At 37.9% G+C, this 27,610-nt stretch overlaps 1 protein-coding gene across 2 annotated transcripts in view; it reads left to right on the top strand.

The window, feature by feature from the left end:
• zc3h7a (zinc finger CCCH-type containing 7A) overlaps positions 1-25,905 on the top strand; it is an 80,349-nt gene extending 54,444 nt beyond the window's left edge. For both annotated transcript variants that reach the window (XM_039776445.1, XM_039776444.1), the window contains 5 exons: positions 3,614-3,719; positions 5,402-5,510; positions 11,737-11,870; positions 17,697-17,860; positions 23,226-25,905. In XM_039776445.1, the coding sequence (XP_039632379.1) occupies positions 3,614-3,719; positions 5,402-5,510; positions 11,737-11,870; positions 17,697-17,860; positions 23,226-23,415 (703 nt within the window). In that variant the 3' untranslated portion in view covers positions 23,416-25,905. The remainder of the gene's footprint in view (positions 1-3,613; positions 3,720-5,401; positions 5,511-11,736; positions 11,871-17,696; positions 17,861-23,225) is intronic.
• The last annotated feature ends 1,705 nt before the right edge of the window (positions 25,906-27,610 follow it).

The raw sequence follows: 27,610 nt of genomic DNA, 5'->3' as shown, positions 1-27,610 counted from the left end.
CGCCACCATATATTCCCTTAAGAGTTCCCAAAATACATAACCTCCATTCATGCACAATCGGGCACATGCTACATATCCGCGAGAACTTGTCTCCCTTATTATTTAGTTTTATTAAAAGAGCATTTCTCCTTTAAACTATGAGAAACTGCCTCATGTTTTTAACTTCATACTTATCCAATTAATCCCTTCTTAAAACAAAGTTTGGCCAGTGCTTACCAGAAGGTACAAAGGCATGTTTCTCATTGTAAGATTTAACCACTACATGTATTTATTCTTTTTCCACTTTTTAGTTGAAGCTCTTTTGAATTTTAGCGCTATATGTGTACACCGTTTTACAAATTCTTTTTAAACATTAGCTTATAACGTAGGTTCGTTATTTAAGCTATACTGTATTTAGAAGGCAATTTAATTATTTCTGTGTGTTTTAAACACACTGCGATTTCTTAAAAGTACCAAAATAGGTGGGTTTTGCCAAAACCTTTAACCTTTACCCTTGTAGGTAGATTGATAGAAACAGCTGGCGTCTTTCAGACTGGTTGTAACACGTGGACGAAGCTTGTATTTTTGCATCGGACTGCTTGTATGCCATTAAAGATTTCTACAAATTATTTTAGCGATCGTGATCGAGACGTTATGGATTCTATCACTGTTGATTTTATTTCATCTTTAAGTTTGTTCAGCTCCGCTGGATTATTACGCAAACGGCAAGGTAAGTGCATTGCCTGCATGTCTGCCTGCTGCAACTAAATACAATAACGCGCCATTCTTTATAGCTTTTCAATATTGTTTTCTAATGGGTAGCTATGTAATTTATTTTAAATACGTCTTCTCCAACACAGCATTTACTTTTCTAGGTAGATTTTGGGCTTCGTACGGCAGTGCATTAATCTGTGCTGCCCCTGTGAGTGCCGTTTTATTTTACTGGACAGCCAGTCTCGTGCCATAAGTTTCAATCTTGTTGTTTTCCATTTATTTTGTCCAATTTTAGTCCCACTTATGCATTGAACTTAAAAGTCCACTCGCATACCGTAGGTAGCAGACGCTACCACGATTCACCGACAGATGTCGTGTTTTCTTTCCAGCCTCATGCACTGTGCCAATTTTTGACAAGACCGCCTCTTGTCTTTTGATGGGATTTAATTAATATCCCTATTCCAATTCCGGCCAGGCATGTTAAGGCAGTTTTAATTCTCGGTCCGGGAGTCCATGACAGTGCGCGCGACCAATCCCAAAATATATACCAAATATTTTGACCGAGCCACCTATATCGTCAGTATAAGCATATTTTTAATATATATATAAAATATTATAATTAATATATATAATTATTAATGTAGCCACAATCCTGCCGACTACGCCATTGTTTCCTGAAGCGGCATTAGCTGTCTTGGAAATGTGTTCTTTTAAAATTGTGATATATTAAATAATTAAACAATATCATAATATACCAGAAACGGCGATATCCCTCCCATCGTGATTACGGTGGTACAAGAATCACATGAGAAAAAATATCTTTTAGCTTACATTTACTGACGGTTAACGCGGTTACAGACAGGGAGGCATATGGACAGACTTAATCCAGGTGGGAAATCTGGATCAACACAGTCAGCCATTTTCGCATCACCACGCTGGGAGGTTTTTCTTCGAACTTTGTTGATACCGCCTCCAAGGGTCTGGCTGCTGTCCAAGCCTTTTATAATGTCTTGCTTCATTTGCTGGTCTTCTCTGTCTCCAAACAAGGGCTGAATTCCTCCTCCACAAAATACAGAAATATCATAGTGCTTGCATGCCGATTCTCATTCCCCCAATAAGGAAAAAAGATTTGTGCTGACAGAGGACAGAAATACCTCCTCCAGTTGTCTTTGGCTATCTAATCCAATGCTTGGCTAGCAATTCTAACTGCTGCGCCCTTGTGTGCCAAATTTAACATGCACGTGTGAATAAAACTCATAACAGTATTGTCCAAATATAGTGACATAAAGAAACATGTAGTATAACAACATTCCACCATCATGATGCTGCCACCACCATGCTTCACTGTAGGGATGATATTGGCCTGGTGATGATCGGTGCCTGGTTTCCTCCAAATATGACGCCGGTCAAAGAGTTCAATCTTTGTCTCATCAGACCAAGTCTACAAGTGGTGCAACGGATCAAAAAACTCACGGTTCAGATCGGATCATGGTTTTAAGTCACGGATCGGATCAATTTTCGGATCAGCAAAAAAAAAAAAGACAAATTTAATTCTCCATTTATTTAGTTAAGTATTTTTGCCCATTAAAAACATTCAACTCAAGACTCATTCCACTCAATTATATAAATACAAATTAAGGTGCAATGTAAGGCATGATAACTATTTCCTTTAATGTGGCCACAATAAAAAACAACTTTAAATGCAATTTAAGGCATCATTGCTTCTTACTTTGAACGTGGAGAGAGAAATATAAACTAGCTTATGTCCACATCATCAAAAAAGAAGAAAGAAAGCAAAGCAGAGTTGATAATTTCAATTTTTTTTTCAAAAACATGATGATGTGTACATTTTCTGGGGAAAGTGTAGATCTCTTTGCTGTAACTATGTCCGCTGCTGTTGTGAACACCCTCTCGATAGGCACTGAAGTGCCTGTACAGGGCTTCGCATCTCCCACTCCGCTGTGATGTAATGAGCAGTCACGGTCACATAGCTTTCTGTTGCCCTGGAGGTCCACCCGTCTGTAGTTTGGGTCACAGAAAATGCCTGGGACAGTTCAGCCATAACGTTTGACTTTCCCTGCTCATACATACTTGGAATGATATTGTCACTGAAGTGAGTGCGCGACGGAATATCATAGCGTGGCTCAAGCACGTGTATCATATGTTTAAACCCCTTGTTTTGCACAACGGAATATGTCTGCTGCAACAAACACCCCAATAGCTTTTGTAATAGCTTTAGCCCAGTCTGATTGGGCAGCAAAGGGCTGCTAAAATGCCGCGGATATCTTTGGTTGTTGCGCAGCCATCGTCTTGGGTCCTGTCACATCAGAGTGGTGTTGTTTTAAATGAGTGGCCATGCCCGACGTGTTGCCAGTCTCATAGGGCTTTTATCCACCTCAACTTAAAGTGAGGAAAGTGTTAAAATTTATAAGACCTGAGAGAGCAGGAACTGTGTCTGTCAAAAGGATTCACACGAATGAGAGGTGAGAGTACCATGTGTGTATTTGAATATGATTGCGAGGAGGGCGTGACTTTAAAAAATCTTGTCGCCAAAGTTTCATCTCGCGGGACTTGAAAAAATCTCAAGTAAACTTTTTTCACGTTGTCATAATGGGGTGTTGTGTGTAGAATTCTAAAAAAAAAATTAATTTAATCCATTTTGAAATAAGGCTGTAACATAACAAAATGTGGAAAAAGTGATACACTGTGAATACTTTCCAGATGCACTATAAATGGAATATTTTGTCAGAACACACATTTTGCTCAAAAATGCACAACTGTTTTTCATAACAACAATGCTGATAACTCCCTAAGGCTTACCCTTTCTACCAAAAAAAATGCACAGTTGAATTGATAAGAGTTGCAATATTCTGCAGAATTTACTAATTTCTAATTATATTCATCTCAATTTTCCTTCTAGATGGTCTAAGGAGAGACGTGTCATGCTGGTGATGTCTAATGAACGTAAAAAGTGGACAACTATTCGGAACCTCCCAACAAAAAAACCCATTCCTTTGCAATTTGATGTAAGTGGGTTGGTTAGAAATGTAGTTGAATGTAAAGATAAATATATATACACTAGGGGGCTTTGCCCCCTCCTTGCTTCACTCGCCAACCCCCGGTCCTGCGATTCACGCTAGCCTCTCTTGTGGTTCTTCCGCTCGCATATGGGGATGCGAATGTACAATTTTTTTATTTTATTGATTTTTATTTGTAATCATTCCATACAAATAGATACATTTTTACAAAAAATAGAATTGAAAACAAAAATAGGACGTACAATTTAAACAGATTATTTTCATGGGAATTGTTACATATGCATAATAAAATGAACTATTTTACATTACAGCGAGTAATTAACCATATTAAAAAATAGTAAAAAATAATAATTTGAAGGTAAATTATGTTTCATGTTGCGATTCAGTACATAATACAATTTTGTTCTGTTTGGCTTTGAAATTAACACGCAAATACTTTTTAAACTTACACTTTTACTGTAAAACTTCAGTAAAAACAATTTTTTAAAATTCAATTTTCGTCAATACTGCATTGAATTTTGAGTCTGTGTTTTGGACTTTCATTGTGACAAAACAACGTATAACTGCCCGTAATTGAATTTTATTTCTTTCGTTCTATTAAATAAAATGACTTTTTTGAATGTTTGGCTCTGAGCTTTGTTAATTGTCTTTGCAAAAGCTATTCTAACGGGACACTATTAATGTTTTAATACAAATGGCATATCAAGATCTCCTTTGTTGTCTAATGTTATTCGTAGAAGTTGTACTACATTACCTTTCTTGGATACATCCATCTTTCTTCAGTAATTCGTGCGGTGGAAGACCGGATGGTGTTAACGGTTGTAGGTATTCTTCGGGATATTGTAAGTTGTTGATTTCATCTTCCACACAATCACCACTGACTGTTTCAGTATAGTCTATTGATACGCATTTAACCAATTTGCCGTGTAACCAATCAACATTTTGTGTGTAAATTCATTTGACTTCATTTTTCGGTGCTAGGATTGACAGTGTTCTCATTTTTTCTGTTGATAACCTTTTGTGATGAAATTCTTCAATAAGATTCGGACATAATACGTCTTCTTTAATTGTGAACTTAAAGTGAGGAAAGTGTTAAAATTTATAAGACCTGAGAGAGCAGGAACTGTGTCAAAAGGATTCACACGAATGAGAGGTGAGAGTACCATGTGTGTATTTGAATATGATTGCGAGGAGGGCGTGACTTTAAAAAATCTTGTCGCCAAAGTTTCATCTCGCGGGACTTGAAAAAATCTCATGTAAAAAGTCTCTAGAAATAAGCATTTATTTATTTTCATTTTGTTGATTATGGCTTACAGGTAATAAAAACTCAAAATTTTGTATGTCGGAAAATTTGAATTTTACATATGACCAATAAAAATAAAAAAAAAAAGATTTTTAATACAGAAATGTTGGCCTGTATGTCCATGTATGCAGTCAGTAGTTGGTTGAGGCTCCTTTTGCATGAATTGCTGCATCAATTCAGTGTGGCATGGAGGCAATTGGCCTGTGGCACTTCTGAGGTGTTACATATTTGTATGTGTTTGTATGTACATGTAATATATGTGAGTAGACTGGAATAACCAGACAAGTTAATTTGTTTGTGATTTCATTAATATATAAATTAATAGGCCACCACAATATTTCTGGATTTTGTTTGCTTATATTGACAGTTATGCATCCATATAGCTTCAGGGAAAAAATGCCAGTACATTGGAAACTGTACTTTTGCTCACAGCCCAGAAGAGAGAGACATGTGGACATTCATGAAAGAGAATAATAGTGAGTATAATTTACAGTGTTACAATAGAACAGTGTTTTGCCTCTTATGTGATGACCTGTTAAGGAACAAAAATTGTTAATGGCTTTCCTATGTCTATGTTCTTAACACTAGAATTGCCAGAGCCTACGAAAAAACTTGTATATCTGGCCCACCTTAAATCCGTTCACATCACACCGTTAGCGTCTTTTGTCCTATAAATGTGCCGATAAAGACAAGCAGCCTGGTATCCCATCCCCCTCCGCCGCAGAACGTGCACAATGTTCTCCCAGCTCATGCCTTGATTGATTATCTAGGAGTGAAGTGCTGGAGTTTTAGAGTAGAAATAATAGATTGTTATTTGGAACTTGTTATTTGGAACACATGCATTTCATGTGTGTTCCGTTTCTACAATAATCTGTGTAAACACATTGTTAAAACAGAAACGTTTTTCATATTTTAGTAGTATATGACAAAATGCTGGCATAAACTATATAATGTGTGAAGCCTGAAGTCCGAAGATCAAATAAACACTTTCACAAAAGGTTCAAGGATGATACAACAGCTTCTGTAGCGTAGCGGTAATATTTGCTGACTTGTAATCAAGAGTCCCCGGTTCGATCCCGACTGCCTTCTATATTTGCCATTTTCAGTAGTGAGCTGCTCTTATTGTTCATATTATACAGTACACATATACATTTGATTTGTCTGTAACAGACGGTGTACATTTATAGGATTTGTAAAAGTTACCGTTTTTCTTTCACGTTTATTCTTTCAGTCACGATCATGATACATACTACCTCCATAGGGATCTGACGCTGTTAGTTTTTATTTAAAATTGGGAGTAACTGTAAATATGAGTGGTGTTTTGAGGCAATAGAACTGGACATTCTCTGATCTGGAGGGATAACAGCTGATACACAAACACTGCTGAATCTGCCTTCTTCGTACCTCATCGTCACTTGATTTTTTTTTTATTCAGTTTTATTGAGTGTTCCTGCTCACGCTGAATTAGTACGCACCTTATGTATGGAAGACTTTTTCGGACAAAATTAAATAAATAAATAAATGTGCAAATAAATAAAAGTACTGTGAAATATAAGCATAAATAAATAAATGTATCATGAAATGAAGCCTTAATAAATAAATTTGTCATGAAATGAGAGCATAAATAAATAAATGTATCATGAAATGAAGCCTTAATAAATAAATGTATCATGAAATGAGAGCATAAATAAATAAATGTGTCACGAAATATGTTTTTCATTGCTTATTTATTTATTTCATTTTGTCCGTAACATTCCTGCAAACCATCTTGAAATAAAACTGTCACTTTCACTCGTCAAAGTTGAGAGGGTGGGGTCTATAGTCAATAGAACACCTTCTGTTATGCGGTTTAAAAGTACGACAGATTGCAGATCTGTATGGTGTATCGGAGAAGACGATCACAAGGCGAATGAGCCAGTTTGATATATGGTAAACTGCAACGGCTATGTTAGTTTAGGTACTTTGACATGGAATTCCCAAAGCAGCTCCAACTAATATTTTGAACTGAACAACTTTACCACTGATCAGAGCTGTACAGTTGTTTGAAAAAGTAGCTGCGAATATGCACCTGACTTTATACTCGTAAAACAAGGGTCAAATACTCAGTTCAAAATATTAGTTGGAGCTGCTTTTGGCATTCCATGTCAAAGTACCCCGGTGGACGAGAGGGTGGCCTCCCTCCGCCTTCGGGTGGGGGGAAGGGTCCTGACTGTTGTTTGTGCGTATGCCAACAGCAGTTTGGAGTATCCACCCTTTTTGGAGTCTCTGGAGGGGTTGCTAGAGGGCATACCTTCTGGGATTCCCTCGTTTTGCTGGGAGACTTCAATGCTCACGTGGGCAATGACAGTGAGACCTGGAAGGGCGTGATTGGGAGGAATGGCCCCCCCGATCTGAACCCGAGCGGTGTTTTGTTATTGGACTTCTGTGCTCGTCACGGATTGTCCATAACGAACACCATGTTCAAGCATAAGGGTGTTCATATGTGCACTTGGCACCAGGACACCCTAGGCCTCAGGTCGATGATCGACTTTGTGGTCGGTGTCGTCGGACTTGCGCCATATGTCTTGGACACTCGGGTGAAGAGAGGGGCGGAGCTGTCAACTGATCACCACCTGGTGGTGAGTTGGCTTCGATGGTGGGGGAAGATGCCGGTCAGACCTGGTAGGCCCAAACGTGTTGTGAGGGTCTGCTGGGAACGGCTGGCAGAGTCTCCTGTCAGAAGTAGCTTCAACTCCCACCTCCGCAGAACTTCAACCACGCCCCGAGGGAGGTGGGGACATTGAGTCCAATGGGCCATGTTCCGTGCCTCTATTGTTGAGGCGGCTGACCGGAGCTGTGGCCGCAAGGTGGTCGGTGCCTGTCGTGGTGGCAATCTCCGAACCCGTTGGTGGACACCGGTGAGGGATGCGTCAAGCTGAAGAAGGAGTCCTATAGGACTTTTTGTCCTGTGGGTCTCTGGAGGCAGCTGATAGGTACCGGCAGGCCAAGCGAACGCTGCTTCGTTGTTGCTGAGGCAAAACTCGGGCATGGGAGGAGTTTGGAGAGGCCATGGAGAACGACTTTTGGACGGCTTCGAGGAGATTCTGGTCCACCGTCCGGCGTCTCAGGAGGGGAAGCAGTGCAGTGTCAACACCGTATATGGTGGGGATGGTGCGCTGCTGACCTCACTTCGACGTTGTGGTCGGTGGGAGGAGTACTTGAAGACCTCCTCAATCCCACTAACATGCCTTCCACGAGGAAGCAGAGCCTGGGGACTCTGAGGTGGGCTCTCCCATCTCTGGGACTGAAGTCACCGAGGTGGTCAAAAACTCCTTGGTGGCAGGGCCCACCGGGGGTGGATGAGATACGCCCGGAGTTCCTTAAGGCTCTGGATGTTGTAGGACTGTCTTGGTTGACACGCCTCTGCAACATCGCATGGACATCGGGACAGTGCCTCTGGATTGGCAGACGGGGTGGTGGTCCCCTCTTTAAAAGGGGACCGGAGGGTGTGTTCCAACTATAGAGGGATCACACTCCTCAGCCTCCCTGGAAAAGTCTATTCGGGGTTCTGGAGAGGAGGGTCCGTCGGATAGTCAACCTCGGATTCAGGAGGAACAGTGTGGTTTTAGTCCTGGTCGCGAACAGTGGACCAGCTCTTCACCCTTAGCAGAGTCCTGAGGGTGCATGGGAGTTTGCCCGACCGGTCTACATGTGTTTTGTGGACTTGGAAAAGGCATTCGACCGTGTCCCTCGGGGAATCCTGTGGGGGGTGCTCCGGGAGTATGGGGTACCGGACCCCTGATAAGAGCTGTTCGGTCTCTGTACAACCGTGTCAGAGCTTGGTCCGCATTGCCGCAGTAAGTCGAGCCCGTTTCCAGTGAGAGTTGGACTCCGCCAGGGCTGCCCTTTGTCACCATTCTGTTCATAACTTTATGGACAGAATTTCTAGGCGCAGCCAGGGTGTTGAAGGGGTCGGTTTGGTGGACTCAGGATTGGGTCACTGCTTTTGCAGATGATGTTGTCCTGTTTGCTTCATCAGGCCGTGATCTTCAGCTCTCTGGATCGGTTCGCAGCTGAGTGTGAAGCGGCTGGGATGAGAATCAGCACCTCCAAATCCGAGAGCATGGTCCTCAGCCGGAAAAGGGTGGAGTGCCCTCTCAGGGTTGGGGGAGAGATCCTGCCCCAAGTGGAGGAGTTCAAGTATCTCGGGGGTCTTGTTCACGAGTGAGGGAAGAATGGAGCGTGAGATCGACAGGCGGATCGGTGCGGCATCCGCAGTGATGCGGGCTCTGCATCGGTCTGTCGTGGTGAAAAGGAGCTGAGCCGTAAGGCAAAGCTCTCAATTTACCAGTCGATCTACCTTCCTACCCTCACCTATGGTCATGAGCTATGGGTAGTGACCAAAAGAACGAGATCGCAATACAAGCGGCTGAAATGAGTTTCCTCCGCAGGGTGTCTGGGCTTTCCCTTAAAGATAGGGTGAGAAGCTCAGTCATCCGGGAGGGGCTCAGAGTAGAGCCGCTGCTCCTCCGCATCGAGAGGAGTCAGATGAGGTGGCTCGGGCATCTGATCAGGATGCCTCCTGGACGGCTCCCTGGTGAGGTGTTCCGGCACGTCCAACCGGGAGGAGGCCCCGGGGAAGACCCAGGACACGCTGGAGGGACTATGTCTCCCGGCTGGCCTGGGAACGCCTTTGGGATTCTCCCGAAGAGCTGGAAGAAGTGGCCGGGAGAGGGAAGTCTGGGCCTCTCTGCTTAAGCTGCTGCCCCCGCGACCCGACCTCGGTTAAGCGGAAGAGAATGGATGGATGGATGGAGTTTCATCTATATCGGAGTCTAAAAGGGCCACCAACATTGTAATTTCTTCCAATAAATCTTCAATTCTCTCTCTGAAATACGTAATATCTTCGTCAGAATCCATTTCAATGGCAGTAGTAAGCATTTTTCTAATTAATTCTTGTGCTGTCGATTCACCAATCAGTAACTAGAGGGCGTGTTAGAGCCCACCCCCTCAACTTTGACGAGTGAAAGTGACAGTTTTATTTCAAGCCGTATTTCATGATGGTTTGCAGGAATGTTACGGACAAAATGAAATAAATAAGCAACGAAAAACATATTTTGTGACACATTTATTTATTTATGCTCACATTTCACAGTACTTTTATTTATTTACGCATTTATTTATTTATTTAATTTTGTCCGAAATATTCCTCCATACTTATGATCCATGATGTCAAAAAAAAAACAAAAAACAGAGACATAGGTATATATGATATTTGAAGTTATTCATTTTATGACCTGTATAGTACATTTCGGAAAACATTGTGGCATGGATGCAACATTATTCATATTCATTCGTATAACATCTTGCGCTTGTAATCGGTGACCCCAGGTTTTTTTGCCAGTCTCCACGTTGCTGTATGGGGCTGTTTCTTTTGTACTCGAAAACTTGCAGAGAAAAGAATAGTACAGAGAGGTCAGTTCAGCGCTATATGCAATCATCAAATTCAAATGTTAACAGTTCACGCACACACACAAGGACCGTCCTTCCTACATTTATGACATATGTATGTGAACTGTTAACATTTGAATTTGATGATTGCAATGCGCACACTTCTGTCTATGCTGTGGTTCCTATTACATTGAAAGGGCACCTGACACTGACTCGGGTTTTTTTTGGTTTTTTTTTACATCATAGACCATAAGGTTCATACTAATTCAGCATGAGCAGGAACACTCAATAAAACTGGAAAAAAATAAAAATAAAATCAAATGATGGTGAGATACGAAAAAGGCAGATTCACCAGCATTTGTGTGTCAGGTTTTATCCCTCCATATCAGAGAATGTCCAGTTCCATTGCCTCAAAACACCACTCGCATCTACAGTTACTCCCAGTTTCAAATAAAAACTAACAGCATCAGATCCCTAGGACGGTAGTATGTATCGTGGTCGTGACTGAGAGAATAAAAGTGAACAAAAAGGTAACTTTTACAAACCCTATAAATGTACACTGCTGTTACAGATGCAAACCAAATGTATGTGTGTACTGTATAATATGAACAATAAGAGCAGCTCACTACTGAAAACGGCAAATATAGGAGGCAGTCGGGATTGAACCGGGGACTCTTGTATCGTCCTTGAACCTTTTGTTAAAGTGTTTGCTTGAACTTTGGACATCAAGCTTCACAAATTATATAGTTTATGCCAACATTTTGTCATTTGCTACTAAAATATGAAAAAGTTTCTGTTTTAACAATGTGTTTACACAGATTATTGTAGAAATGGAACACATATGAAATGCATGTGTTCCAAATAACGATCTATTATTTCCACTCTAAAACTCCAGCACTTCACTCCCAGATAATCAATCAAGGCATGAGCTGGGAGAACATTGTGCACGTTCTACAGCGGAGGTGGGGATGGGATACCAGGCTGCTTGCTGCTTGTCTTTATCGGAACATTTACAGGACAAAAGATGCTGACGGAGAGGTGCGAACGGATTTAAGGTGTGCCGGATCTATGAGTTTTTTCATAGGCTCTGGTAATTCTAGTGTTAATTACGAAAAGTATAGTCTCTAATTAATTTCTCATAAATTTTTATATCATATTAAGAGCTAAAAGTATCATTTAAGTCCCCTCTCCAATTTGATCATTTTACAGCCAATAATAATAGAAGTAGATTTAAATGTAATTTTCATCCTTGCACTCTCTTTCCTGTCACAGTTTCAGACATGGAGCAGTTGTATGAGTTGTGGCTCAAGAGTCAAAAGTCCGAGAAGGGAGAGGAGTCTGCATGTTTTGCAGTACGAGAAAATGGAAAGCAGATCCACATGCCCACAGACTATGCAGAAGAGATGGTTAGAAAAATTATTTGTTTTCTTTTTCTTTTGTTGATATCTGCATTGTGTTGTCTACTTTTGTGTTTCCTACAACATCCAAAACATAAACTGTATGTGTTTCAGGATGTATTTTTTTAGTGGTTATAGCAGTGTTTGTTGTTTTGGAATTGTGATCCTATTTAGGGCACCTTATACTGTTGACATTATATCCTGATGTGTATAGTTCCACCTAATAAGAAAAAGTAATAGTATATTCCATATTTTTGCCAATGACCAGTTATTTGATATTATGATGTTATTGATCAGTGTTATATATTTTGTACGTTATGGTATATCTTAACCTTAATCTATTTATGTGAATAATTTAAGTGACTTCTAGGAATCACACAGTGAAGTAGCATTACATTTTGAATGCATAACCTTATTAATGCCTATTGTCAACTGTGCAGACAATGTTTTTCTAAAAGATGGGTGGATAATACTATTGTTTCTATATGCTAGTGCATTAAATTTCACATTCACAACATTGTGATCTTGGTGTCCTGTACTAGATTAGCCTTTATTGTAAATATTAGGGGTGCACCAGAACTGCTTGTTGGCATTCATATTGCTTCCATGTTACCTCAAGGTACTCGTATTTGGCATTGATTCCAACTTCTGGCTTTTTATTAATACCAAACAAGTACTGGACCAATGTGGGGCAAAAAATTTAAATAGATACTGGGTAAAAACTACAAAAAGTTCTCAAACTGAAAGTGGCTAGATGAAAATCAGTAGGTGACTAGAATCTTCTCATAGCAAAGACTGCAAGAGTATCTAGTAGTGAAAAAGACCTAAGACAATTGTACATGTGTACTGAAGTGACTTTAGCTGCTGGTGGAAGCTCCTGTTGCAGTTTACACAACTACTGTTACGGTTTTGCCATTGTCCAGAAACGACTCCATAAGCTTTATGACCTTAGTCTCAGAAAGTCTTTCTCCCTTGGGACAACTGGGATCTTTTCCTAAATAAGAAGTGGCATTACACATGTATTTTATCAGCATGCCTGTGTCGATCAAACACAGGTAGCTGTACAATCTACTTGTGACTTCACACTGTAGGAAGATATGTTAATAAATCAAGGTAAATGACATTCGATCTGGCTTTTATATAAGCAACATATAAATATTTTTCGTATAAACACCATCACAAATAGGACTTTGCGTGGGACGAGCTATGTAAGCCCTGCTTTTTCTTTGAAGGACGTGCATATGGCAGATTGTCTGGCAGGACGATGCCCAACTTGTTGCTGCATCCAAATGCATTGTTCTTGTGTGTGAGTGGATGTTTCTTGCAGAGAGGGCTTCTATTCTTTTTCTTCGATGTAGAACCCTCATCCTCATCTGAGTTCACCTCTGATCGGGGGGTACTGAATAATAATTTTTAAAAAAAAAGCTGACTTTTACAAGTACAATACATTTACACTAGCTGTTACATACTGTACTCAAATCAAATGTAACTTTTTATTCTATTACAGTAACAATAAGAGCAGCTCACTACTCAAAACAGACATGCTCAGAATCGAACTTGGAACCTCTTGATTATGAGTCAGCAGTTCTTACTGCTGCACCATCCAAGCTGTCATGTCATTGTTGTGCCATAACCTGATTTCTTTTTCTATGGTCATATTCTTAAATAAAAGCGCACTTGTTTTGTTATAGTTGTACCTTTTGTAAAAGTGTTTATTTGATATTTGGACTTCATTCTTCACACATTATATACACTTCATGTCTACATTTTGTCAATTATTACTAAAGTATGAAAAACCTTTCTTTTTTTAGTTATATGTTTAACAATTCCTGCCTCACATTTCATCCTACATTTACACAGATCTTTGTAGACATGGAACACACACGAAATGTGTGTATTCCAAATGACAATATATTTACCCTGTACAACTCTAGGCACCTCACACCCAGATAAATAGATTTAAACTCTAAGAATCTTCTCTGCAACCTGAGCTGTGTCGGTGTTTTAGGGTGGAAGGGATAGTAGGCTGCTTGTGCTGATCGATTCATTTACGAAACAAAAGACACTGATGGAGAGGTGCAAAGGAATAGGTTTCGTAGGCTTCAGGGATTCTAGTGTTTCTTACTTGTTAGTGAATTGATTCATTTTGTTATTTATATGATTCAGTTAGTGGCACGCTAGCGCAGTGGGTAGCGCTGCTGCCTCGCAGTTATGAGACCCGAGTTCACTTCCCGGGTCCTCCTTGTGTGGAGTTTGAATGTTCTCCCCATGTCTACGTGGGTACTCCGGTTTCCTTCCACAGTCCAAAGACATGCAGGTTAGGTGCATTGGCGATTCTAAATTGTCCCTAGTGTGTGCTTGGTGTGTGTGTGTGTGTGTGTGTACTCTGCGTGGCTGGCACCCTGCCGGGTTTGTTTCCTGCCTTGCACACTGTGTTGGCTTGGATTGGCTTCAGCAGACCCCCGCGACCCTGTAGTTAGGATATAGGTGGGTGGATGGATGGATAATTAAGTTAAATACTGTGTTCTGCTTCCCTTAATTCTGAATTCAGTTAATTTCAGGAAAGATCAGTGTAAACTGATTTAAAACTAAAACACAAAGTAACTTGCAACAAAAGAACAAAATGAGTTAAATCATGAAATACACATTTTTTTAATTTAAAAATTCTTCTCCAAAATCTAACCATTATATTATAGTCACCCAAATCTTCAGACTCACTGTGGACATTCTGTGTTTTATTTCAATACAGCACTGGCAAAAAATGACAATTCCATTTTACTACCATGATGATTTAGGAATTTTTCTCTCATATTAATGGTGACCTCTGATAAATCACCATAATGAATTTGAGATTAAAGTCAACTTGGCACAATTCAGTCACTTTGCTGCTGTATAAAAATATGAGTAGTAATAAAGGTTAATACACTTGAGTAATAGAGAGAAGCAAAGCATATTTTGAAATATCTGAAACGTATTTTCACGTACGGTGGCATGCAAAGGTTTGGGGACCTTTGTTTAAAATGTCTGTTACTGTGAATAGTTAAAGTGAGCAGAAAATGAACTGATCAACAAAAGGCACAATATTAAAGAACACAAATATTTACCTAGCAGTGGCCTTGTTTCACTGACCACAGTGTTCAATAAAGGAGTTGTCATTTTTGCCAAAAACCGGTTTCTTTAGGATGCCTAGCTGATGACGAACCTCATGTTTCTCAGTTTGATTGAGACTGTAAATAGCAGATTTCTGCCTCTATTCTGTTTTCTTTATAACATTGCAATAATTTCCATACATGCAATCCCTAAATAAATATGGGAATACCTGGCAAATGTCGGCTTTTATTCCTGAATACATTTGTTCATACTTGGCTCAGTTTTTTAAAATAGCACCTATTTATTGTATTTCATCAGTTGTTGAAATGGAACATCATGAAACTTGACAGTGTGCTATGTAATTTTGCTTAGAAAGATTTTACATTACCTGCACTTCCAGCTGTAGGAAGTAACACTTGTAATGTAAGGTGTTTATTCATAAAAATAAAATCAGCTTGATTCATTACCAGGCACTACCTAATTCTGTTCTATTAAAATGTTAAAAAAGTTTGTTCAAAAAGGTAGGACAGTTTTATTGAAGACAAGTATTATTTCTCACATTCATTCAGAAAAGCAAAGCTAATTTTTCTTTAATTGATTTTTGAGCCCACCAAAAATTAAATGTCTAGTAAGTAGAACTAGTCAATAGAGTACTAAAGAGGGAATTCATTTTATTTACTAAAATTGAATGTGAGATAAACGTTACACTCACTTTGGTAATGAACAGTCAAAAACTGTCACTGAAGATGATTTATTTAAAACAGATACAATGTTGTGTAACCTGCTCATTTCTATATAAAGATAAATCAGATAATTCTTGACTTGGGAGAAGGCAGAAAAAGGTTGGACTTCTAAAATGGATTGGTGGCAATTACAGTTTATAAATTAGAAGGTATTTTGAATGACCAGAAGTTTGTGTTAGCATGAGATCAGGCTTCCTTTTGACTTAAATGAAACATTCCTTGCATCTGTCTGCCTGGAAGATTTGACTGTATTTCCCCAAGAAGCCAAGGTTTGCATCTTTAGACTCTGAGCAAATCATGTAATATAGTGGTACTTATAGGAAGTGAAAAAGGCTATAGTGGTATGTATTATCCTTAGAGTGGGATCATATTGTTTGTATAAGTATTAAAAATGTATTTGAATGACTCTTGTTACCATAATGGTGTTTTAAAGGTTGTGATTTTTAGAGTGATGAAAAATGCAGGCATACTGTAGATTCATTTAAGCCATAGGTACGCAATATTTTTTTGCTTGCAAGCTACTTTTAAAATGACCAGGTCGAAATGATCTACCTCCATTAAAAATGATATATATACTGAGTATACTTTATACATAAAATATATGTTGTTGTACCTTGAATAACTGAAAAACCTTTATGGCACAATAACAATTCAATACATTTATGGTCACTATAGTATTTGGATTTAATATTCTTCATGTGGGAAAATGCTGACTCACATAAATAAGTACAGCCTGAATAATGCAGTCAAGGAAGTAGCTCTTGGAAGAACTTCTTATGCTTAATGATCGAGTGAGTCACCCAGAACAATGCTTCAGTGTGTCTGCCCTTCCTTTTGAATTCCGCCGAGTGAAAAATGACGGCTGTCTGATTAACTGCAATTTTAGTTCCCTCTCCTTTCTTTTTGCCAGATCGCTTTTTGGAAGGAAGTCAGTTGCGTAGTTTTTATGAACAGTTCGAAAGTGCCTTTCCACATTTTTCCTTTTTTGGAATAGCAATGATAGATTGACAGATCAGACAAATTCACTTCGATTGTGATATTGTAAGGAAAAAAAAATCCTCTTCCAATTCCACATCCAGCTCATACCCTCCCCACACAATTTTTTTTTTTAATCCCTTCTTTAGTTGATATAAATTGGAAGGCTAACTAGATCACAGCCGGAGTTTTGTAGTAACTCGTGCATGTGATCGTGACCAGTATGTTAGAAGAAAAGAGATCTCGGACTGGCCGCCCTGTATGTCATTCAAGTGGCAAATGCCATAGGGAGGATATATGATAGATTAACGTTTAAAATTTTTTTTTTTTTTTTGAATGCAACACGATATACCTGCACTACCTTTGCAATCTACCGGTCAATCATGATTGACGTTTTGGGCACCCCGATTTAGGCGGTGTGAGGAATATAGATTAGGAGTGTTTTCATATTGCTCTTTCAAAACACAGTGTCACACTGCTGGTAAGAAGAGTCTCCTTTTAACATGACAATATTTATCATAGTATCATAACATCAACTGAGGGTGTGCTTATTATTCAAGTGTTTATTATGTGTCTTAATTTTTGAAGGTGATATTATATTATGTTACACAAAAATCTTTTTTGTTTTTTTCAGTTTTTATTTTGTTTATGCCATGAAAAAATAACTGGTTACAATAAGAGCTGCTCTTGATGTAATTGTTTTAATATAAATTAGTGTATTTTATTTTGAATATCTTGAAAATGCATACATTTAAATTAATTAGCCCTACCATGCTTGTAGCCATACGTACATTTTTTTTTTTAACCGTAATGATGTGATAAAAAGTAAAGGAAATGGCAGTTGCCAGCTATAGAAGGTACTGATCATGTGAAGTCTTTGGAGTGATATGAACAGAAAGTACATAGTGATTTTACTAAACTTTGTGCCTGCTTCTTTCATCATTTTTAACCACCATTTCAGAGTTTTGCTGCACTGTCCTTTATTTCAGTTTTCAATTAATACATTTTCCATTGTGGTTAATCTCAGGCTAATTACCACTGCTGGCTGTGTGGAAAGAACTGCAACAGTGAGAAACAATGGCAGAAGCACATCACCTCAGAGAAACACAAAGAGAAAGTCTTCAACTCTGAGGATGATCAGAATTGTTGGCAGTATCGTTTCCCAACGGGTGTTTTTAGGATTTGTGAACGGTATGTATTGACTTAAAAAAATCTTGAATAACCTTATAAACCACTTGTTCAGCAATAGGAATTCATGAGACTAGCAATACATTAATCTTAATAAAATAGCTACTTTCTACTTTTTTATTTTATTCATTTTGTAAAGCACTTTGAGCTGCATTTTTTGTATGAATATGTGCTATATAAATAAATGATTGATTGATTGATTGATTGGTCAGAAAGGAAGAGTGACTTTTGAGACACTGAGCAGATAGGCTTCTCACTGTTCTTTTTTGTGGAGCATAACATGTATGATAATAATCATCTGTGGCCTTGGTCTAGTAATGCAAATGAGTTAAACAACTAAGCACAGAAACTGAATACAGCTGCAACACCTAGCCAGTGTCGTTGATAATAATCAATACTGAAAATAGTTGGCAACTAACTGATAACAAATTAATTGGCTTGATATATGTTACATGCATCACTTCATTAAAATAGATTAACATTAATCACAGTTTCAGATACAGTGAAGACAGACTATGTAACTACTGTAGGGGATTGAAGAGCAGTGAATTCAAAAGTTTGGACTTGTTTCAACTTCATATCTGACAAAAAATGTGTCTTGCAATATCTATAAAAAGAATCTGTTCTCTCTGTATGGGAGCACAACCACTATGTGGGAGCACCCAAAAAGAAAATGTGTTAGTGTACAAGTGATCCCTCCTTCACTCACAATTGGTAATAATTAAGCATCACTCTGTGTTATTTCCTTCCATTTCTTTAGCTATTCAAAATCCTTATCTAATTGCAGAGCCTGACCCATCAACGATATGCAAATATTCTATAACTCAATTTGCTAAAATATTTACTAATAGAAGCAAAAATGTGTGTGTTAAATGCAGAAGAATAAATGTATTTTTCTTTTGAATATTTTGTTGTTTTTAAATGTTTTAATCATTTAAGCTGTTATTTACAAATACGCACACAAGTTGTTAACTGTGAAATAACTTGCTTTTCTAATTCGTTATTTCAAGTGGTGTCTGTAATTAAATATAATTAAGAGCGCAAACTCCATTGAAAAGGAAAATGAAAAAAAAGCCAAAACAGAGTTAAGCATTAAAAACAACTGCAAAAAATTGTAATGCACCTTTCTTAATATAAGAGAAGGAAAAAAACGGCAGCTAATTAAATAATGAGATTACAAAAACAAAAATTGGCAGCCAGAAGAGCCCCCAGGTCTGAACCTAGAACCACTGATCGAACAGATAAAATCAAACAATACACTGTATGTATACAGTAAGCTTTTGTCAATGGAGAATAGTGGTTTCAGCCTTACTCCGCTTGATGTTTGCAACAGTCTTGAAAGTATTAAGCTATTAAAGTTAGTAATGAGAATAATTATGATACACATTTTATCAAATTTATTTTAATGTAAAAATGTTTTTTTAATACTAGAAGCCATGAAGCCTACTAAAACATTCGTAATGCTGGTCCACCTTAAATTCCCTTGTACCTTGTCATCGATGTCTTTGTTTTGCAAATGTGTCAATTAGGACTGGCAGCCTGCTTACTCATCCTCCACTGAGGCAGCAGAAGTCAAGTCAGATGCAAAATTCTAAGAGCTTAACAATAGAAAATTTACACTGGGTGTTACAGACACAAATCAATCCTATGTTTTTATTATATTACAGTAATAATAATAGCAGTTCACTACTCAAAACACGCAGCGCCCAGTCTCAAACCAGCAACCTTTCAGTTATAAGGCAGCAGCTCATACCTCTACACTATCCTGGAATATGCATTAGCGTTCCGTCAATTGACATTTGAGCTTGGGTTTGTAACTCATTGACAGCAACATGTAAATTGAATGATTTTCTTTTTTTTTTTTTTTTCTCTTTGGTTCATCCATCCATCCATTATCCAACCCACTATATCCTAACTACAGGGTCATGAGGGTCTGCTGGAGCCATTCCCAGCCAACACAGGGTGCACGGCAGGAAACAAACCCCAGGCAGGGTGCCAGCCCACCACAGTACTTTGGTTATATTCTTGAATTAAAGCTCACATGTTTATTTGATATTTGGACTAAAGTTACACACATTATACACCTTGGATTGCAAGCATAATTCGTTTGGAAATGTGTTTGTAATCCAAGGCACTTGTATATCAAAGCGAATTTCCCCATAAGAAATAATGGAAACTCAGATGATTCGTTCCACAACCCAAAACTATTCATATAAAATGATTAATACAAAATATAAAGTAAAAATACATAAAGCAAATTAACCTGCACTTTACCTTTGAAAAGAATCATGGTTGGTGTGAGTGAGTTTCTAAACTCTTTTGGGATTCCACCCAACGGGACGCCACGCGGAAGAGCATCCTGAAGCAACCGCAGGCTCCCAGTGCTGTAGCAGTTTGTCGTAAAAGCGAATCCGAAAAGATTGCGGACGTGCCATAAGCACCCGCCGTTGATGGGTTATACAAGGAACATTATAAATGTGCAGGGCACAGTATTACTTGGCAACTAACCTGGCCCCAACCTTGCCTGACTGCTGTGTCTGTGTATAGGACAGTGGGAGATCCCGCTACAATAAATAACCGTGCTGTTCCTGTTTCAAGCTAAATAAAGCTGGTGTTGCTAAAGTACTGAGACTCAGCTTCGTATTTTGGGGTGCAAGACAGAGACTCGCACGTTACAATACACACACACACGTCACAATGCTATAGTAAACAGTATATGCTCTTACGGATATTGACTATATGAGTGAGGCACGCCAACAGAGCCCGAGAATGGGAGACAATTGCCCACAATCCTGCAGCGAGAGAGAGAAGGACCATCAGCTCAGTTGTGATCACGTGACGCTCGGCAGACAAAGCGTATATGTACTACTCGTATTGCAAAATCTCGCTCGTTTATCAAGTCAAAATTTATTAAAAATTTTAGCTTGTCTTGCAAAACACTCACAAATCAAGTTACTTGCAATCCAAGGTTCCACTGTATATTGCATTATTTACCCTATACAACTCCAGGCATATCACACACAGATAAGGACCCTTGGATTGACCGGGGAAAACTTTTTGCCCGAGTTGAGCTCTGTCAAGGTGGAGATGGGACAGCAGGCTGCTTGCTGTTTTTGCTGATCAACCCATTTCTAAAACAAAAGACGCTAATGAGGAGGTGCGAAGGAATTTAAGGTGGGCCAGGATTACAGGTTTTTTCGTAGGCTTCAGGGATTCTAGTGTTAAGTCTCTTTATCTGGGAGTTAGGTGTCTGGAATTGTATAGGATAAATAACATATTGTTATTTAGAATACATATGAAGTCCAAATATCAAATAAACACTTTCACAAAAGGTGTAACAAAACAATTGCACTTTAATTCAAGAGTATAACTAAAGAAAAATAAGTGGTTCAATTTACATGTTATTGGCAATGTGTGAAAATTGAAGCCCAACTATCTATCGATAGGAAGTAAACACGTCCATTTGGCAGGTGCAGAGGTAAGGACTGCTGTCTCGTAACCAAGAGGTTGTGGGTTGATCCCTGGTCATCCGTTTTTGAGTAGTGAGCTGCCATTATTGTTACTATTATATAATAAAAACATAAATTTGGTTCAAGTCTGCAACAGCTGGTGTAAATTTATGGTACTTGTAAAAGTTAGCTCTGGAAGGATAAAAGCAGACACACAAACACAGTTCAGTCATTTCTTCTTGGTGTCTTGTTGAACAAACAGACAGTGCAGTGTCTATGGTCGACGTTACTTTTCATCAAACACAGATATTCACATCAACATGTTATTTGAACGATTTTTTTTATTCAAGAGTCCAAGAATAAAACTGAGAAAAAAATTGTTCAAATTCAGTTTTATTCTCTGTTCAAAGCACTAAATGCAAAGATGACGCAGGACTGGAACTCATTACCTCTCTATTGCTAAACGGTAGTTAATCCACTACGCCATCTGCACTGATCTGTGACTAGGCAGCATTAACACTGTGACAACTGGTTGAAAATGAAACCTGCTAACACACACGTATGCAAAATGTCTTTTACTTTGTACCGACTGACAGCTGGGCTTCAGCAACATGTCAAATGAGCAATTTCTTTTTCTTCTGTTTTATTCTTGAGTAAAAGCATACTTGTTTTGTTGCACCTTTTGTGAAAGTGTTTAATTGATATTTGGGCTTCAGTCTTCATATCCTTCACTTCATGTCAAAATTATGTTGTTATTACTGTACCAAATGAAAACATTTTCTGTTTTAGCTGTGTGTTCAGCATTTTTTGCCTCACATTTCCTGTCGTTCTAAATTTAAACAGATCGTTGTAGACACAGAACACACATGAAAAGTATGTATTTCAAATCACAATGTTTCATTATGTATATAATTCCTTACAAACACATCGCAAGATAAATATTTCAATATAGACTTGAACTGTGAGGATCTTTCATCTGATTGAATGAGGGGGTGGAGGGGATGTAGCAGGGTGTGTTCTGCTAAACTGCATATTTACAAAACAAAAGCGGGCTAATAGTGCAGTGATAAGGAGCTATATATTTCTTTGTGTATTTCAGAAAATTTAAGGATGTCAGGGACAACGAAAAAAATTGTAAGCTACATGGATTCTAGTGCTAAAGTATACTTGTACTATCGTTATGAATGAGAGCATTGTGAAAGAATAAAACTTTAATTTTTCTAATAAAATGTTTGCGCAAATGTTGCGTTTTTTTAAAATTCCAGATATTTTGAAATGATAATTGATCAGTTAATTGATAAGCAAAAATAATTTAATCATCCTGAATACGCTATACGCAGAGAAGACTGTGTGTTGTTTCTTGAATTGTACATAGCAGATGTCGACTTTACCTTAGCCTGATCTTGGGAGTTGCCATATTACAGCAAATGGAGATGGCTGTGCTTACTAAGAAAAAATTTTTTAAATATAATGAAAACTGAATGTGCTGGTCAACTATTGCTGGACACTGAAACAAGAAGCTTCAGATGCGGAGTACAAACAAGAATCGACAGTAAAATATTTTTAGCTCAATTTAAATTAATGCAATATGTCAGCAACATTAATCAATTAAACATACTAAATTCAATTCAAGTTAATATTGTATTTCTTCAAATTCCTGCACGATATTGTCAGACTGAAATTATTTATGTTCAATCATAATTACCCAAATTTTTTCAGAAAGCCAAACTTTGGGGAAAAATAAACAAGTCTAGCGTTGTTAAAAGCAAGTTAAAAAGCAACTCCAACTTATTTGAGATTTGTTTTAGTTGTGCTCTATGACAAGGGCAGGGTTTGTAATGTATATCCATAAACCCGCAGATATTATACCAATTGAAGTAAAAACAAAAATGTAAATTTTAATTTTTATTATATTTTAGGCACCTTAAAGGCATTTGCACAGAAGAAGAAAACTGTAAACTGGCCCATGGAAATGAAGAATTAAAGGAATGGCATGACAGAAAGGAATTTCTAGCAATGAAACTTGCTAAAGCAAGAAAGGACCATCTCATTGCCCCTGATGATAATGATTTTGGAAAATACAGTTTTTTACTTAAAGATATTAACTGATTAAATGTAAAAGGTACAGAGTTATGCATGTTCAGCGAGGTTAAAAAGAAAAACAAACTAAATGTGAGGTGAAAGTGATACAAGCAACCTCATGTCAGGACAAGAGTGTCACTTCAGTGCTTGAAACTGAAAATGAATGAGTAATTGGTCAGCTGCAAGAAACATATTTAGTTGGAAAACATCATGAGCATATGATAGAAACAGACACACTGAGCTGTTTACGTTTGAACAGAATGTCCTTTTACGACTGTCACACACAAATTAAAATCTGAAAAACTCATTAGCAACCTCCTTTGATGAAACTGTTGTAAAATTGCAAGGTTTTAAAGTGGGTAAGCATTGGGATAGGAATTTGATGGGAGGTGAGACACAGTATATGAATAGGTGTCAAAGAATGTATTTTTCCAAAACAGAGATTTATCCACTTGTAATCTTCTTATTGGTTGAAAGTTGACTTATTTTTCCAAGACTTTATAAGATTTTGGGACTGTGTTATAGAAATTTTAAATTCTTACCTTAATGTTGCATATGATGCTTGATTATTTGATTTGTTTTAAGGCTTATTTAAATTCATGAGGGATTTATCATTGAACTTCATGGACTAATCACACCAGTACTAACTGCTGAAGTTAATCCATTTATCAGTCATAAATGGTTATCTCATAGATTGGTAAGAGTGCAAAAGAATATTTGTATTTTGAAAATACAGTATGTTTGGAACTTATAACCCAAAAATGACAAAGTTAGGAATACTTTGTCACCCAACCCGCTTATGTGTACTTTGCTGTAAAATTTTAAATGATTTACTTGATTCTGTGCTTGCTGGATATGTGTATGTGTGTTTTTTTTTTCACTGCCTGGTCTTTGCTGGTTGCTTTACCAAGTAATAGTTTCCACAGCACTGGTAGAGAGCTTGTTTCATTATCATATCTTGTGTAAAAGTTAGGATTATGTAGTGTTACGTTGAACGCTCATTGTGGTCTTTGAGTGCCTAGAGCAGATGTTTCTCTTCATTTTGGTTTGTATATTTCACTTCTGACTTGTGTTTTGTCATCCTTAAGTTTTGTCCAGCTCCTTTGTCTCTTTCTTTCTTGTCACCACCTCGCTTAGCTTATTTATTTTAATTTTTTTTCCTCACTGAGCTCTCTGCAGCCTGATTTAAGATACCAATTGTATTATGTCATTGCCAGTTTTTCATTGAAAGAAAAATGCATTGAATACATGGCACACGGCAGCAACTGTTACATGACTACGAAAGTCTAATCATTCATAAATCAGATTCAGTGCGTATGAGCCTGACCTTTGTTCTTTATTTCTTGTTAAATGTATACCATCTGATCACTGAAGTACCATGTATTACGGTTTATTTCTTAAAGTTGCCCTAAAAAATAAAGCAGTTGCTAAATAAAGAATAATAATACTAATAATGCTCAACGATTGCTTCTGCATGTAGCTCTTCTTCCTCATAATGTTGAATTTCAACAAATCATGAAGATCATCTGTTGGGTCTTGATCTTCTAAAAACAATTTCCCCTACAGCTTTAAGTTATACAGAGTAAAGTGAATTTTTAAGCCATTTCTTGCTTTAAACAGTTCTTATGTAGCTAAGTGTCTTGCACTTTTCTCACACAGCAGCATAGTGGTGTTCACTAATTCACAGAACAAGCTGCTACTTAAGTTCTGAACCTTGAGTTCAATCCAATAAGACTGCATAACAAAACCATAATGTTCTTTCACCCTCGCCAAAATTTGGGGTAAACTGATACAGCAACTGTGTAACCTCAAACTTGCACGTGTTTTGGAAGTAATATATTTAGAAATGTATTATGAATCTATTCTTGACAAAAAAAAATGTAGGTCCACATCAAACTTACTTGTAATAAGTAACTTTGGATATGGAATAAAAATCTTTATTGAATAAAAACTGTGAAGCAAGCAATGACCATACTTGTACATGATTAAGAATGAATGCAACAACTGAAAGTATTTTTCATTGTAAAAGAGTAACCAAGCCATTTTCTGCACAAGTAATGAAGTACTGATTATATTTGCATGTTTACTTAACAGATATTTGTAGTGTTACATAAAAGTATTTCATGAAGTAAGTTTTTAACCTCTTGCACCTCAGCCATTCCAATGGCTCTAAATCCATAGTTTGGAATCGTTCCTTTCCAAATGGAGCCTGTGTTTCAACCGTTTGGAAATACGGACAAGGTATGATTTGTGAACAAGGTGAAAGATGCCTCTTCTATGACTTGTTTTCATTGAATTGAAATAAAAAATGTATAGTGTTCTCTTCCTAACAGATTCTGCCTGTTTAATTATGATTTAAAAAACTGCTGGGCTTGTTAATGGTATATGTAATATCATTCCTTCTGTGTTACTACGGTTAGGCTTCTTGGGATGCCTAGCTTTCATTCCACTCCAAAGCACTGTTAGTTTTTCAATGCATTATGTTTTATCAATTTTAAAAATGTTATTTAAATTAATTTTCTTAAAGCAGTGATTTTACATAATAATAATAAAGTATTCTTCTTGTAAAATATTTTCTTCCTTTCTCATTTCTTACATTTGCCTTCTTAATTGAATAACTTGTGACCGTGATTTGGATTCAGTGGGTATTTGGATTGATCGATGGATGGATAGTAAGTGAATGCCTGGATTGGCTAAAAACTGGATAGAAAGAGCCAGGTCTCCTTGTTTTACAGAATCCTTTTATGGAGTTGCCAGTTTACAAGGTACCAACCCCAAACCCCCTCACACACAAATGCTACATTTCAACATATATACCATGAGATAGAAATGTGTAATTTGACTCGGGCAGACCAATGTTTCTGGTGTTCAGCTAATGACTGGAATGGCCAAAATGTGTGATCTTGGCGACTTTCAAGGTAGCATGATAGTTGGCAATTAACATGTCAGAGCTAGCTTCTTCCAAATAGTTATTGCTGTTGCCATGTTGTTTTTACACATAATTGTTTCAAGAGTGTAACCAGAATGCTGTGCTAAGCCTATTGTCAATTCTTTGGATGTAAACGGCTTGTAGGTTGACAGTCTAATGAGAAATGCAAGACTTTAACAAGCAAAAAGAGGGACCGCACCCAGGCAGCATCTGTGGGCAAAATGCCATCTTAGAACACAGAACGTATTGGACTTTTGCTTGTAATGGGATGCAACAGCAGAAGAGTGCAATACTTTTTTTTTTTCTCATTTTGAATATGACATGCTGCGCTTCCACTCAGAAAGTTGCTGTTAACAACTCCCCGCACCGAAATGACTTGGCATTTAACCCAATGAATATTTTGTTCCCAGTATTCTATGTAAATACAGTTAAGCCTGAGTCATCTACTAGGAACAGCTGTAATGTTCACATGTACAGTGGTCTGCGGCTATGTAATGGGAAAAGAAACTTCATGCTGCAACTCTGTGGTATTCATGAGCCTTCAAACAAAACACAAAATGGAGTGTAAATGGGGAAAAAATATAAATCTTGTCTTTAGCTTTAACTGAAACTAAAACATTAGTTGAATCAAGTGAATGCACTGTGCGAGCAAACTGCCATGATATGTCTGGTGAATTCAGTCAACGTGGCAAAAAAGGTAAAATGATTATGATCAAGTGGGAAGACCAGCAAGACATCAGAATGCAGCAACAGTCAATGTTTTTGTCTGGGAAATGTGGAAGTTGTTAAGCCTTGTGCTGTAGTAGCTTACAATAACCCAAGGGGTCCGTCGATCGTGCGGTTCAGGCACTGACATTCTAGCCTCTCGCGCGCAAGCAAAGTGTGCAAAGACACTCATTTCTATTGTCCTGTTGGCAACATCAAACTGTTTTGGTTACATTTTCAAAATGTATCAAATGAAGGACATGTACCAAATCTGCATCGGTGCAGTAGTGGAAACTTGACATACCTTTCTTCCTGTATTTATGTCGATGTTTTGATATTTACATGTTTCTGTTACACATAATGACATTTTTTCTTGTTGAAAAAAATTCAGTGTTTTTGCGTTGTTTTTCCAGGAGATAAATATAACGCTAAGGAAGCTACAGATATGTACTTTTCTGTTTCTTTTCTGTTTCCCATGTATCTTTAGCAAAGTGATCATCTTAGGTGGAGTGTTCGCTCTGAGGCTAGGGAGCTGCACTGGCAATCGGAAGGTTGCCGGTTCGAATTCTGTAAATGCCAGTAGGGCCC

Source organism: Polypterus senegalus, chromosome 13, assembly GCF_016835505.1.
Source record: "Polypterus senegalus isolate Bchr_013 chromosome 13, ASM1683550v1, whole genome shotgun sequence".
Taxonomy (NCBI): domain Eukaryota; kingdom Metazoa; phylum Chordata; class Cladistia; order Polypteriformes; family Polypteridae; genus Polypterus; species Polypterus senegalus.
Note: the sequence above shows the minus strand (reverse complement) of the source record. Positions and strands in the feature narration are given on the sequence as shown.